Here is a 15,979-nt window from a genome sequence, read left to right on the forward strand (position 1 = left end):
CCTGATGATGACTAGATCAAGCTAGTCGAAATGATGAGACCATTTAAGAACTCACTCTGCGGTAGTGTAGTTAATATCTAGAAGTCCCTTCGATTAAGTGGCAGAGATGAGCGCTATATAAGAAGCCCTTATTATTATTTCTATTTTCTATGTCTTTAGTTTCATCGGGCAGTTGCGAGATAAGTATCTGAAGTCTGGAGGAATCTGTGAGCTACCTCGGGAAGTCCTCCGATCGTTGGGACTGGAGTCTCCTTCAAAATGGAGAGCGATGGACAAACTTGCCAAACTCCAGCCTGATGTTGCTGCGCCACTTCTGCTGTACTGGTAAGATTAAACACTAGCAAAATAAAAATTGTTTGGCTTTGAAGGCACTGGACACTTGATAATTATTCAAAACAGTTATTACCATAAAAACTTGCTTGGTAACAAGCAATGGAAAGCTGTCGATAGTATAATACCTTGTGAGAAACAGCTTCCTTTGAAGACATAAGACATAAGACATTAGAAAACTTTATTGATATTCAAAAGAAGAAATTGCATTGCTCACACAAGATTTTAAAAACACACCAAATGTAACGTAGTTTTTGAGAAACAAGTAATTTCTTACTCAAATAATCTGAAAGTACACATTGTTGTTTCTGTTCAGGGCGCCACGGTTCCTGATGCGAGAAATGTACAACAGTAGCAGCGGCCCCAACAGCAACACCACGAATCAAATCTACAATCGGCAGAAGCTGCTTAGCAGCAGCAGCAACAACGGCTCCGCTTACCCCGAGCCAAAGACTGTCACGTTACTCCCTCTCAGACCCAAGACGTGCTGGCCTAGGTTAAGACACAGCTTCAGTCAACAATCAACAGAGGTAAGAAAACAGTTGACTTTTGGAGTCATCGCTACTTTTTATTTTTAATTTTGTTTCTTATTTGAAACCTTGCATGGTGGGAGTATAATTAGGTGAGTTTTGCGGCAGCATCATGTGTAAACCTCTTTTGAGTAGTATTGATTCTGAAAAGACACAGTGGTTGACAAATTTTTGTTTCTTCTTCTGTTTTATAAAGTGGTATTTGTATTTGTAAAGTGTTGATTCAACTCCATTTCAAAACTCTCTCGCAAATGATTTTGTATAGATGTTCAATGTTCAGTTCAGGTCCCGGCTACTCCAATAATGTTCTGACAGCCGACAGTGGACAATCCAAGTGTTTAGGAAGTCTCAGCATTTTCTCAAGTTATGAAATTACTTGGCACTGATTTTCATACACATTCAATTCGTCTTGACTTTCTTGTTACTCTACAGAGTTCGTCGAGAAGGACTGACCAATCTCCAAGCCCTCCAATGCCTCGTAAAACCCAACGTAGCAAAACTCTCCCGACCCTCCCTGTGTCGAGCCTCATGACCTCCATGACAGCAAAGAAGCCCACCCACCATTCTAAGATGGCTTCCCCGGCCACTCCGCGCAACATCACCATCAGTATCGGCTCTGGGATCAAGCCAAGTCCCCCGAGGTCACCAGCTCCCCCTCAATCGCGCCCGCCGAGTAAATGTGAGGCTTCACCTGTTGAAATGGCTGCCCTTGATCTGGAACGGGTTGAGGAAGGATTCGGTGGCAGCGGTGGGATCAGTCATGAGAAATTAGTGACGATAGGATCTGAGGAGGTTGTAGCTGCGAGCAAGCCAGAGAAAAACAAAAAAAGGTAGAGACAAACATTAAATGATTTATTTTTTCTCGCCAAGGTAGCAAAAGTTTTCAGTTTTTGATTTTCTTGTTGATGAGTTTTGTTTTCAAGACATGATTTTGGCACTGGTACTGCACATTGATTGCCTTTTGGAAAGATCTTCTTTTTTTGCTTGAAGTTTATTGTACTTTACATGCTTCAGTACAGCAGGGCTTTGCCACTTGTGTTCGATTGAATTTGATTTAAAGGTTTGGCAATAATAGTCAACCCAAAAAGGAAGTTTTAGGTTCAAAACGCCAAAACGAAGCAGGCACTAAAAAGACCTAACACAAATATTTGATCCGTTACAGGCCAAACACACCACACAAGAAGCGCCCGTCTTCAGCCACATCTACTGTGAGCAGTATCGGTTCAGAGGAGAGTGAGTTCTTTGGAGGACGTCGAATGGAGAGCCTCTTAGAGGGACTCTTCCATGAGAAGAAGGCTGGAGGGTTCTTCATGGCGTATCTTGAGAAACTAGAGAACCAAGTAAGTACAAGGGGGGAACCGAAGAAATAATGATAATAATCATCATAACCTTATTTATATAGCTTAATTGTGGTTTGCATTAACTCCTTTAAGCCACTGGACACGTATGGTAACTGTCAAAAAAACAGTTTTCTCACTTTGTGAAAAACCTGTGGAAATTTGGACTCAATTGGTCAAAGTTGCAAGAGAATAATCACACGAAAAAACACACTCGTTCCACAAATTTGTGCGCTTTTGTTTCCCTAATAAAATGTTTCTGGTCTGAAGTCTTTTGTAATTTGAGTGAGAAATCACCTCTCTCAACAAAAAAAATGTTACTTCAGAGGGAGTCGCTTCTCACAATGTTCTATAGGCTATTAACAGCTCTAAATTGCTCGTTTCCAAGAAAGTTTTTATGCTAACATTTGTTTGGAGTACAGTAGTTACCAATAGTGTCCAGTGCCTTAAAACTTTGCATGCCAAAGATACAATCAAATAAATAGAACCAGTAATCAACATAGAACCAGCTCAGTCAGTGAGTGATTTTGTTTATTGATTTAGTCAGAGGTGTTCTTACTTTTTATGATATTACACATTTTGTTTCTAATCAACAGACGCTGATAAACTGTTTGAGTTGCTGGCATGAGCTGCAAGACTATCATGCTCTCTTCTACGCTGATGCCTTTGATGCGTTTACTGTAAACAGAAAAGCACAGGTATGTTCAATGGGAAACTTTACACTATCTGCCATTCACCAAGAGAGGGCGCTCTTCACCAGGTAATGTCAACAACTTAGGAATAGGAGAAGCATGAGTGACGGTCACTGACAGCAAATACCATGTGTTTTGCGTGTTTTTGATTTTGTATTTAGATTTAGCCAAACTGTATTTTGTTTTTCATAACACAATGCCAGCATAAACCGCACTGTTCTGGAACAGGACGTACTGGACACGAGTTCCCCTATGATAACAAGCGGTGTGCATGAGGTTTTGGGAGTGTTTCTTCTAGGGTAATTAGCAAAAATTCCAAAATGCTGACCTACAAAAAAATTGAGAAGAAATCTGAAGTTTAGTGTATGACAATGTATCTGATTTAGTTTTCAAGAGGTTGAGAGACTTCTAAATATTTTTTGAGTATTTTTGAATTTGTAGCATTTACCATTGTTTGGTATAGGAGTTATGCACCCTTACCTGGTAGGTCTGCTGCCCTCTAGTGGCAGAGCTTTCGAAAAGTCTCCCATTAAAGGGAAGGTGTACGTTTGGTAGTCACTCTTAACAATAATGGCAATATAAAGAAGCCTACAGTAGCTTTAAAAATATTGTAAAACAATCGGAACGGTTCCCAAAACCGAAGGTTTACTCTGTCTTGAATTCGTTGGTCACACCATGAAATGAGGTATTGCGCACCACAGTCAAGTGTGTTAAACTATCTTTGAAACTGCTGTTTTGACAAACAATTTAAAACAGAACGGCAGAGTTTTTTTTTATATTTTGTTTTAAACCCCCACCCTGTCTTCATTTTCTCCTCGCAGGCAATCAATTCCAAGTATATCGTTCAGTGTTGTTTTTACGACATCGAGTGCCCCTCTGAAGTCAGAGCCCAAGTGTATCGGGAAGTGTCACCCCCATTTGAAGAACTATTTGATGGTGCGGAGGAACACATTCTGCAGATGCTTCTCAAGCCGTGGTCGGAAATGAAATGTAGTGATACGGTGCTGTATAATAAGGTTAGTAAAAGGGTCAGGAACAAAAACAAAAGACACTTTTTGCATTTGCACAACTTTTTTTTATTAGAATACTCTGTTTATGATTACTGATGATCCAAGTTTTGGCTTTCCGATCCAGAACAGAAAATTTTATCGGCAGGAAAACTAAATAATATTTATCTAGATTGTACTTGTAAAAAAAGGTCTTCTAAACATTCCTTATTGAAAGAGCAATTTTTCAGTCATGATTTTCTTCCTGAGTTTGCTTGAAAATCATGAAGGCTGTTTCAATTCAGAGTAAAAAACATAAATTCACAGTGATTTTTCACGCCGTTTCTAAAGTCTCCACTATCGACATTTGTAAATCTTCTGTGGCTATGTATGTGAAGTTCGGGCCTTCTTTTAGGCTGTTATTCGTTTCTCCTAATATGATCAAAATGATTTGTATGATCTGATTAGATTGAGTTGATTTCTGAGGAGAGGAAACTTGACGCACTCAAATCCAGACAGCTGAAGAGTCTGACGAGAAGAGGTTTTATAAAAGAGGTAACAAATTATCAATAAATAAGTCTTTTGTTTGTGGTAACACCATGTGTGTATCTACTTGCCAGGTAGATTACATGTATGTTCTGTTGTGAACTTGTTTTGCATTAAATCTACTAAACTGTGGAGTAGATTTTTGGAATTCGGGAGACTTCTCACTTCTGAAAAGAACTGTACTGCTTCTCAACTACTTCCTGGGCAGAAGGTAGAAAGTCGAATGGGACTACTATTTCCAGGTTCTGTGAACAAAATCTGCAGGCAAATCACTCTGGTAGGATTCAAACCCACAGCCTTTGCATTGCTAGAGCAGATGTCTTACCACTAGACCACCGAGCTAGCCCAGTTGCTAGAAGCAGTTTAAATCTTTCTTTTTTTTCGTATTTAATAGATGTTGTATTGGCATTGGAGACAAAGAATATAATTAGTTTTTACCCAGTGTGTAAGCGTTTTACCAAAGATGTTCAAACCACTTTTGAAAAAATTATTTAAATTTTTTTCCAGAGAATTGCGACTCCAGATTTCTTGATGGACGAAGACGATGAGGGGAAGCAAGAGGCGTACTACCAGTCACTCCGAGAAAAAATACCAGAAGAATTCAGAGACTTTGACTTCAATAAACTCATCCATAATCGCATGGAACTTGATCACTTCCGACAATTCTTAGGTAGGAGTTATTTTATAGACGTTAAATTGTTATCAGGGTGAAGAATATTTGTTATGTTTTTTTTTTTCTTGTTTTTTTTTCATATTGATTATTTGTTTCTTTTCTTCAAGTTTCTTGTCCAGTTTTGTAGGGCTTAATCTAGAAAAAAATGTCAACAATCCTAAATTTACATATTTTTGATACCAAACTGGGAGCATTTCTTCTCGGTCTTATTTATCCTGTTATTGGTGCAAAATGTGCTGGTGTATGATTTATGATATAAATAAATATCAAGGCCGAGAAAAGAAAGAAAAAATGTGCACCCTTTAAAAAAAAAAAAAAAAAAAACATATTACCACGTCAGTCTCAAAGCTCGATTTCTATTTCGTGATGTAATTTTCTCAAACCAAGTTTTGTACATTATGTTTTATCTTAATAGCAAAAGGTGCAGATAAAGTGCTGGAAATGTATCCTGGTAAGACTGGTTTTGGCACTAGTCTTGTTCTGAGTTAGTTTTGGCGCTAGTCTAGAGTGAATTGTAGAGTCCTCATTGCATGTCACATTAATAAGGAGTAGGATTTGAAACTTTGCACGTTGGAAATACGATATAGTAAGGTTTGCTGTAACGCCATGTAATGATAATCCTTAATTGAGTTGGGGTGGTTCTGAAAAGAACACTTCGTTTCAACTCGACGTTTTGATCCGTTTTGAGTCCATCTTTCTCCAGAAGCCTTGTGGTTCTAGTTGAACCACCCCAACTCACTATCACCAAACCTTACTATCACGAGAGAAGATAGGAATGCTTTGCCTTTACATGTACAGTGTAGCATCATTACCATGAGCCTATTAGTTTTCAGCTTACCATCAAATCATACTTTCAATTTTCATATTTTCAAACCATTTGACCAGTCTCCTAAATCTCTTTGCAGCTCCACCCCTTCCTCTATGAGACTACGTTCATTTGCTCTGTATAATCATAGCCTTGCATATAGACAGACAAAACCAATGTTAGCCATATAACTACATGCTACACTAGACTGAATTCATCCTCAAGTCAATTGCTCAGTAGCTGATTAGTTGAAAGATAAAAGTGTTGCTCCACCAACAACAAGCTCATCCCACCGACACAACATTCCAGGGGACACTGATCCCTTTCTGGTTCAGGGCCACACCATTGGAACTCCCTCCCTACAAGCCTTTGGCAGGAAACCTCCCTCACCAATTTCAAATCATAACTAGAAACTTTTCATTTTGTGAATGCTTTATTTTGTTTCGGTAACTTATGTTTGTCTTTTTGAGTTATGCTAAGACTGTATTGTAGTCACAACATCATTTTCTCATAACCTGCTGTGCCATGAATGTCAAAATATATCATGGCTTATCAACATTTTTACCCCTGGTCACTGGGCCTTAAATCATCCCTTAAACCATCTCAGCACCCTGGGGAGTATACAGCCTGTGCTGCCAAATATGTAGTGCACAAAGCTAATCAATCACAAGAACCATCTCTGACCTCACAGGTACCCATTTACCCCCCTGGGTGGAGAGAAGCTTATTGTTAAGTGTCTTGCTCAGGGACACAAGTGTCACGACCGGGATTCAAACCCACACTCTGCATAACAGAAACATCAGAGCTTGAGTTCGGTGTTCGTATCCGCTCGACCATGACACCCCAATTATGGCGCATTACAAAATGGCCATTTGTACTACCACAAAATGTTGTTAATATTGCTTCTCAACTCTGATTTACCTCCAACCCCTTCCCTTGATACAGAGGACAACTACGCCATTACTGATCTGATGTGCTGGATGGACATCGAGTCCTTCCGTCGAACTTCGTATCTTGAAGCTAACAAGAGAGACACCAAAGCCAAAGACATCAAGAGTAAATACCTGAATAAGAAGTATTTCTTTGGACCTAACAGCCCAGCCTCAAGACCTCTGCAGAACCTGGTGAGAAAAAGTTTACGCCTTTTGTCATGTAAAGTGTGTCTGAAATTCAGGTTAATTTTATTGTGTAAAACAATCAAACAGTTCCACAACTCAGAGGTAATGCCCGTAACCTGGTTAATAATCTCTGGTAAGAGACGAGTGCTAGAACAGTTCAATGTGATATCAACACAACTATCGTATCCGTCGATGACTAGAGCAAGCTAGTCGAAACGTTGTTACCAATTAAGAACTCACTCTGCGGTAGTGATGTTAGAGCAAGCTAGTCGAAACATTTTTACCAATTGAGAACTCATTGCGGTAGTGATGTTAGAGTGAGCTAGTCGCAATGTTCAGACCAATTGAGAACTGACTCCGTGGTAGTGAAGTTAATATAATTCCGCCAAAAGCTAGTAGTTCCGTCCGTTTTTCTCCTCAGCCCAGGTACATGTAGTAGTTAAAATGTAGGACAGTTCTTTTTAGAACTGAGAAGTCTTCCGAATTCCGAAAATCTACTCCGCGGTAGTAGAATATCGTGCAAGACAGTTCTCTAAAGAACAAATTCTACCTGCCAAGTAGATACACACATGGTGTTGCCGCAAACCAAATACTTATTTGGGTGAATTATTCTTGACTCTCAGGTGATGCAAGCTGGAGGAGGATGGGGGAAACTTCTCCTCGATAGAACCCCAGACCCAATCCTCATCGAAGCCCAGAAGTACGTCCGACAACGCCTAGAGCGGAAGTGGCTCCCCATGTTCCTTCAGAGGGAAGACTTCCAAGATCGTCAGCGTCCTCATATCAAGATGGAAGACGTAGTCAGTGATGTCATGAACGCCAAGAAGCTACGCTCAATGGCTATTTATAAGGTACGTGCAGTTAACGTCAAAATTTAAAACTTTGTTGCAGTGTTAAGGCTTTATTTCTGGGCAATTTTTACAGGCAGTTTGGAGACACCAACTGCACTGCATGCTCAAGGAACACTTTGTCAGCACAGTAGAAAGTTCTTCTGGCTGTGAGTCCCTATATTTCTATAGAAAAATAATGCGAAAACTGAAATGAAAATTATTTCAGTGCTGCATCTATTTGCATCTCTTTGGAACTTCTTGCCTGGTGCATGTTCCCCCTTTCTCCATCCTACAACCTAGACTGTTTCAAGAGGAATATCAATTCCTACCTTCAGCTCCCCTGAAATATTTTTATCTTAAATGTTTGTTTCTTGTAGACCCTTACCAAGAATGACTTTTAGCCATGTTTGGGTGGAACTTTCATACAAAATTCATGAAATAAATGTTGATTTTTTCTTCTCAGATTCTTGAGGGTCGCTGGGTGTCCTCATCTCGTGACATCATCAGTTTCCGTCAGGCCTTGATGAATCCAGTCACCTGCGGCCATTTCAGAAAGTTTGTCTCTATTAAGGGAGATAATCTTGAGAACGATGTTCTTTTCTGGCTGGAGGTCCAAAAATTCAAGGTAGAGTTCTTCCTCCTATTCAAGATTTTAGTGCCCGGATCATTGGGCCAATAAAATTCCTGTAATCTTTCTCAGCTTTCTTGGGAGTAAATAGCCCTGAGCTGCCCTGGCGCTATGTAGGCTTTTTGAAATACAGTATCAACCTCTACCCTCAAAGCTACCCATTTTTACCCCTGGGTGAAGAGAAGTTTTTTTAGTATCTCGTTCAAAGACACAAGTGCCACAACTGGTATTCGAATCCACACTCCAATGTCGGTACCACCAGAACATGTATTTGATGCTCTAAACCACTCGGCCAAGACACCCTTTGAAGATTAGCGACATCCTCAAGATTAACTCCAGGTCCACCCGACTGTTTTGAAACTGAATCTCATTTTTTTAAATGTTGTTATTGCAGGATATGTATCATTCCCACACGGATGATTCCTTGATCCAGCAGAAGATCCAAGCCATCTTGCGTTGTTTCATCGTATCGGAGATTGCTCCAAATCTTCACATTGACATTACACCTGAAATGGCAGAGAAGATCATGGATAAGAGACCTCGTGAGATGGGGCCTTACGTCTTCAGAGAAGCTCAGGTAAGATTTGATGATTGTAAAAAATTGTCTTCAGTAAAGCTGTTCATTTTAACAGTTCCAATTTATAAAAAAAAAAATTAAAGTCTTTGTGATATATTTTGTAAGTTTTAATGTATTTTTTATACTGAATCCAAGCGTATGTGGTTGCAAATATAAATGATCCTTACCTCACCTTACCATGCTTACCTTATGGAAGAAAAAATAGAGAACAAAAAGACTCATCAATTCTTCGCTTTCACCACTACATTAGTGGCTTCATCAGAGAGGCAACTCATCACAGCTGGTTTTCTTCTTTTATAGTTATCAGAGACAACTATACCCGAACAGGTGGAAGCCACTGCAAGTTTGCTAGTCTATGGATTCAGTCTTAATTTTCTTGAGGAGGAGGAGAAGGCAATTTTATTTTATGATACTTTTGTCCAGAAATTTTGATGAGAGAGAAAAAAAGGACGAGGGCTCACAAAAGGAAGCAAAAGGACGCCAAACATTTTTATTTGGCCTTATGTAAACTCAAAAAACTGTTGATGTTTCTGTAATGATCAACCATTAAAGACTTCTCATTCTGCTCTGACCTTTGACCTATAGATGACCGTCTTCAAAGTGCTTTTCCAGCACTGGGCGGACTTCCAGAAGTTCCGCAATAACGTCTCAGAGGAGAAGATGCTGAATGATCTTGAGAGGAAGAGGAGGAAAATGAGACGGAAGGAGATGGAGTTGAGACGATTGGAGGAGGAGAAGGTTAGATAGAAGAAAGAAACGCTTTTCTTTATAAACCTGTTTCAGACACGCGCCCAAGAGTCACGCTGAACAAAAAACTTAATTAAAGACTAAAGAAAAGTTCAACGTCTGAAACAGTAAGGAGCAACTGGACCCACTAGAAATTGAAAGATCGACTGTTTCAGTTGTTTGGAATGATTCCGGAGCTTTGATTTTGTCATGAGCCGAGCCAATGTAAATAATTATGTTCAAAACATTTTTTGCAGAATTCGGGAAAATACCGAGTGCTAACACACATCGGTTTATATGGCTAAAACCAAAATTAATGTTCTTTATCCCCGATGCAAATTTCCATATATTAAAATTAATATATTCAAAAGAAATAAATTACTTATTTTTTTCCCAGGAGGCACGGAAGGGTGATGAAGATGAGAACAGTGTAGACTCCAAACTGCTGGGTCATCGTTTCAGCGTCTTCCCAGATTTCTTAGATGAAGGTGAAGACGATGAAGATTACGAAGGACAGGAGAAAGTGGCGTGGAAGTATTCCGATTATATGACGGTGCTGGATAGAGAGCAACAATTACTCAACGGAGACGACAGGGCATCGAGTATTCTCTCTGGTGAGTTGTTTTGGTTTCAGACTCGGGGGGGAGGGGTCGGGGGAAGTGAGTAGTTTGGGTTTTGGATTCAAAATGGGGGGGGGAGGGGGCTTGATAGGAAGTACTGATGACTGAACAGAGACAGGGCATCGAGTATTCTCTCTGGTGAGTTGTTTTGGTTTCAGACTTGGGGGAGGGGGGGACCCTTGCGTGTGGATTGCGTCTTGAGCCATACCTGATTGCGTGGGTTCCCCCAGCATCTAAATATGAAAATTTCTTCTCTTTCTGAAACTGAGAATTTCTCCTTGTTAAAAAGTTGGAGTAAATCAATTTTCCAAGTAACCAAACTGAGCCTTTTTGTGTGAAGGTCTTTGTGAATGTGTGAATATTTCTTTACTATTTCGCCAAGTCTTTGTGTCCAAATTTGTTCAGGGGTGGATTTCACAAAGAGTTAAGACTAGTCTTATATCGAGTTAGGACTAGCCACACTTTTTGTATATCTCCTAGGACTAGTCCTAACTCTTTGTGAAATCGACCCAAGTACATGTTTATCACTAAGGGAAACATTTGACCCAATCCACCAACCCTGATTGGAAGGAAGAGCCCATTTTAAAGTCAGTTTTTTAAGAATGAAACTGATTATTACTTATCTTGATTTTCTTTGAAGCTATCGAGAGTTTAACCGATGAGCAGAGTTCTCAGCAACGATCAATGCGGACACCTCAGAGTGACCAGGGTACAGTGTCATCAGAAAAAGGTACTACTTAAACTACTTACTCCCAAGTTAACTACCGGTTCTTCCCAGAGCCAACACCACTCAAAAGAGATTTAATAGTAAAGAATAATAAAGACTTTTAATGGGCACATTTAAAACTCTTGTAGTTTTAAATTAGGAATTGCAAATGAGGACCACACAGCAATTAAGCCCATACAGCATTCAACCTCTCCCTGGCATAACAGCCTCAACTTGTAAATTGGGTCTTTGATAAGATCATTACTTGGTTAATTGAGTGTTCGTTTTCCGTTTCAAAATTTCAAAGGCATACTATGTTTAAATGTGAGTATAATGACGTGTCTTATTTCGGCCTCTGTTTACACTTTTGTACTGTTTTTATGGTAAAACAGCTTATCTCTTTTTGTGCTTTGCTTAAAATTTCTTCTTTTGTTTGAGTAAAGGCTGGTTTATAGTCGGGCGCGCGATGGAACTTTGGACAAGCGACACAGTTTATAGTCATCGCTGAGGCCTAAAAACTGTGTCTTTTTTTGATTGTGCGTCAAGATTTTCATCGCCCGACCATCGCGCAACCATCGCGCGACCGACTAAAAGCCTTAAGGCTTTTTTATGGAAGGGCCGCATTGAGCCAACGATTTGTCCGAAGTTGAGAGGAATTTTTCGACCTCTGTTGAGTATTTTTTATATGATTTTTGGTTTTGTTTCCTAAAAAGGTTCAAAAGGAAAGACAAAGAAGAGCAAAGGAGACACCGGAACCCCGGGAAAGGCTGCTAAGAAAAAGGTCACAATGAATCTGCCATCTAAGGTCGAAGGTCAAGAGTCAAAAACATCAGCCAATGGGAAGGAATCTTTGTTGAATGGACACAACGGCAGAGACAAAGGCAAGAATAAAACCGCCGCTGTGAATGGTGCAAGAAGAAGATGAATCAGCCAATGAGATGAAAGCTTTGATAAAGGGGGACGTCATGTTGATCTTACAGCTTCGTTGATTGGATAAGGGTACTAGCGACAACCAGTTTTATTGTTTATAAACAGAACATAGCCGCTACATGATCCAAAAAGTAAGTTATTAAAGACATTGTATACTTTTGTTGAGTTACCAGAAAAGTATAACAACTATCTTTTGTAACCCAAGACTTTAAATTGTGGATAAACTCTCCCAGTTTCTATTTGGGTGCAAGTTCCGTATTGAGATATTTTTGTAATTGCTTCCAAATTTTACAACATTCCAAGTTTCTGCTTTAAAGCCGGACACTAATGTCAAATTGAACAACATTTTAAGGGACCAATTAATTTATGAAAAGAAATTTCCCAACAAAGTGCTTTATCCGAATACGGAATGCTCAAATTTTTATCGAAACAAAAACTAACAAATAAATTCTTTCGCTGAATTTCTACTCTGAACAAAGATTTTCATCAAACAAGCAACCAAGTCATTTTAAAAACACTTTTTAACAATTTTTATTTTTTTGGAACAAGTTTATGGCGTGCTGTTATGTAAAATATATTGCAACAAGTTTCTAGCGTTTTGTTATGTAAAAATGTGTGCAATGTATATACACACAAATAGCATGTATTTATGTTGACTGTTCTGTTTCTAATGAATATTTATTTTATGTCACTTCAGAATAACCAAATGAGACTGTATTTAACTTTAATAATTTGAAAACATGAAGACGCCAGTGCCTTAAAAGTTGACTTTATCTTGTTCTGATACCCACTGTCTGCTTCTTTGAGAGTGAGGCCGCGTCAGAATTTGTGACTAAAGCTAGGGCTAGCATCTGAAAGCACACAACTTTGTGTGACAAGGATATTTTTTCTGTCGCTGTTATCTCACAACTTCAATGAACAATTGAGCTCAAATTTTCACAGGTTTGTTATTTTATGCAGATGTTGGGTTACAAAAGAATGTACACCAGGTGAGAATAATGGTCTTTGACAATTATCAAAGGTATCAAGTGCCTTTGAGGTCATCAAAAATTGTCTAACAAGGTAGAACAGTGGGCAAATGTAAACAACTGTAAACAGTGGGCAGATGTAAACAACTGTACATGGTGTTGAGTAAACACATGTAACAAGTGCAAGGAGAATACATTTTTGCATGAATTGTAAAGATTGTAGCATTGTGTGATATTTTTGTTCCGAAAAAATCATAGTCATTGTTTATCATCAAAATAGTTTTGTTTGTATATTTAGTGTGTCTAAAAATATTTTTTTTTTTATTTAAATGTTTACAATTCACTATTTATGTCATTTGAGTTTCTATTTTTGTAACTGTCTAAAATAAATGTTATTTCCTTGCCATTAATGCACTAAACGAAAAACCTGTAGATATAACTGTTTTGAAACAGCACTTTGTGTAAAACTTTTTCAGATTGTGGTAATATTATTCTTTTGCAAAAGGAGGTTTAACAATTTGGCTCTTGTTTTAATTTAAAGATTTATGTTCATTGTTTTATACTAAATCAATCAAGGAGTTGTTGTCCGCAAAAAAAGTAGAAGTTTTGTAATGAACTAAGGAGTGTTCTAATGTTTGTAAACAGATTGTTTTTGGTAAAGCCATGGATGAAATATAGCCTGGTGAATTTTAGAGCAAGATTTGATGATAAGTTCACAAGGCCTTGTTAATTTTAGAGCAAAATTTGAAAAATACACAAGGCTATAGCCTTGTGAATTTTTGAGCAAAATTTGAAAAATGCACAAGGCTAAAGCCTTGTGAATTTTAGTGCAAAATTTGATAAATTCACAAGGATTTGTGGATTTTAGTGCAAAATTTGATAAATTAACAAGGCTATAGCCTTGTGGATTTTAGAGCAAAATTTGATAATTTCACAAGGCTATAGCCTAGTGGATTTTAGAGCAAAATTTGATAAATTCATAAGGATTGTGGATTTTGGAGCAAAATTTGATAAATGCACAAGGTGTATTTTAGAGCAAAATTTGAAAAATACATAAGGCTATAGCCTTGTGGATTTTAGAGCAAAATTTGATAAATTCACAAGGCTATAGCCTTGTGAATTTTAGTGCAAAATTTGAAAAATACACAAGGCTATAGCCTTGTGGATTTTGGAGCAAAATTTGATAAATGCACAAGGTGTATTTTAGAGCAAAATTTGAAAAAAACATAAGGCTATAGCCTTGTGAATTTTAGTGCAAAATTTGACAAATTAACAAGGCTATAGCCTTGTGGTTTTTAGAGCAAAATTTGAAAAATTCACAAGGCTATAGCCTTGTGGATTTTAGTGCAAAATTTGAAGAATACACAAGGCTATAACCTTGTGAATTTTAGTGCAAAATTTGATAAATTCACAAGGCTATAGCCTTGTGAATTTTAGAGCAAAATTTGAAAAATACACAAGGCTATAGCCTTGTCAATTTTAGTGCAAAATTTGAAAAATCCACAAGGCTATAGCCTTGTGCATTTTGGAGCAAAATTTGATAAATGCACAAGGTGTATTTTAGAGCAAAATTTGAAAAATACATAAGGCTATAACCTTGTGAATTTTAGTGCAAAATTTGATAAATTCACAAGGCTATAGCCTTGTGGATTTTAGAGCAAAATTTGATAAATTCATAAGGCTATAGCCTTGTGAATTTTAGTGCAAAATTTGATAAATACACAAGGCTATATATAGCCTTGTGGATTTTGGAGCAAAATTTAATAAATGCACAAGGTGTATTTTAGAGCAAAATTTGAAAAATACATAAGGCTATAGCCTTGTGAATTTTAGTGCAAAATTTGATAAATTAACAAGGCTATAGCCTTGTGGTTTTTAGAGCAAAATTTGAAAAATTCACAAGGCTATAGCCTTGTGGATTTTAGTGCAAAATTTGAAAAATACACAAGGCTATAACCTTGTGAATTTTAGTGCAAAATTTGATAAATTCACAAGGCTATAGCCTTGTGAATTTTAGAGCAAAATTTGAAAAACACACAAGGCTATAGCCTTGTCAATTTTAGTGCAAAATTTGATAAATTCACAAGGCTATAGCCTTGTGAATTTTAGAGCAAAATTTGAAAAATACACAAGGCTATAGCCTTGTGAATTTTAGAGCAAAATTTGAAAAATTCACAAGGCTATAGCCTTGTGGATTTTAGTGCAAAATTTGAAAAATACACAAGGCTATAGCCTTGTGAATTTTAGTGCAAAATTTGATAAATTCACAAGGCTATAGCCTTGTGGATTTTAGTGCAAAATTTGATAAATTAACAAGGTTTTTAGAGCAAAATTTGAATAATTCACAAGGCTATAGCCTTGTGGGTTTTAGAGCAAAATTTGAAAAATACACAAGGCTATAGCCTTGTGAATTTTAGAGCAAATTTTGAAAAATACACAAGGCTATAGCCTTGTCAATTTTAGTGCAAAATTTGATAAATTCACAAGGCTATAGCCTTGTGAATTTTAGTGCAAAATTTGAAAAATCCACAAGGCTATAGCCTTGTGGATTTTGGAGCAAAATTTGATAAATGCACAAGGTGTATTTTAGAGCAAAATTTGAAAAATACATAAGGCTATAGCCTTGTGAATTTTAGTGCAAAATTTGATAAATTCACAAGGCTATAGCCTTGTGGATTTTAGAGCAAAATTTGATAAATTCATAAGGCTATAGCCTTGTGAATTTTAGTGCAAAATTTGAAAAATACACAAGGCTATATATAGCCTTGTGGATTTTGGAGCAAAATTTGATAAATGCACAAGGTGTATTTTAGAGCAAAATTTGAAAAATACATAAGGCTATAGCCTTGTGAATTTTAGTGCAAAATTTGATAAATTAACAAGGCTATAGCCTTGTGGTTTTTAGAGCAAAATTTGAAAAATTCACAAGGCTATAGCCTTGTGGATTTTAGTGCAAAATTTGAAAAATACACAAGGC

The 15,979-nt window shown here is 37.6% G+C and overlaps 1 protein-coding gene across 2 annotated transcripts in view; it reads left to right on the forward strand.

The window, feature by feature from the left end:
• Positions 1–13,679, forward strand: part of LOC139952325 (regulator of G-protein signaling 22-like) — a 29,045-nt gene extending 15,366 nt beyond the window's left edge. Inside the window, exons 8-24 of one of the 2 annotated variants that reach the window (XM_071951427.1) lie at positions 160–324; positions 647–860; positions 1,293–1,690; positions 2,023–2,200; positions 2,794–2,895; positions 3,711–3,905; positions 4,344–4,430; positions 4,929–5,091; positions 5,510–5,545; positions 6,845–7,023; positions 7,641–7,868; positions 8,311–8,472; positions 8,870–9,052; positions 9,638–9,790; positions 10,176–10,392; positions 11,039–11,128; positions 11,818–13,679. In XM_071951427.1, coding sequence (XP_071807528.1) covers positions 160–324; positions 647–860; positions 1,293–1,690; positions 2,023–2,200; positions 2,794–2,895; positions 3,711–3,905; positions 4,344–4,430; positions 4,929–5,091; positions 5,510–5,545; positions 6,845–7,023; positions 7,641–7,868; positions 8,311–8,472; positions 8,870–9,052; positions 9,638–9,790; positions 10,176–10,392; positions 11,039–11,128; positions 11,818–12,029 — 2,962 coding nt within the window. In that variant the 3' untranslated portion in view covers positions 12,030–13,679. The remainder of the gene's footprint in view (positions 1–159; positions 325–646; positions 861–1,292; positions 1,691–2,022; positions 2,201–2,793; positions 2,896–3,710; positions 3,906–4,343; positions 4,431–4,928; positions 5,092–5,509; positions 5,546–6,844; positions 7,024–7,640; positions 7,869–8,310; positions 8,473–8,869; positions 9,053–9,637; positions 9,791–10,175; positions 10,393–11,038; positions 11,129–11,817) is intronic. The other variant, XM_071951428.1, reaches the window with a different exon arrangement.
• Positions 13,680–15,979: the final 2,300 nt, after the last annotated feature.

The sequence above is a fragment of the Asterias amurensis genome, chromosome 20 (assembly GCF_032118995.1).
Source record: "Asterias amurensis chromosome 20, ASM3211899v1".
Lineage (NCBI taxonomy): Eukaryota > Metazoa > Echinodermata > Asteroidea > Forcipulatida > Asteriidae > Asterias > Asterias amurensis.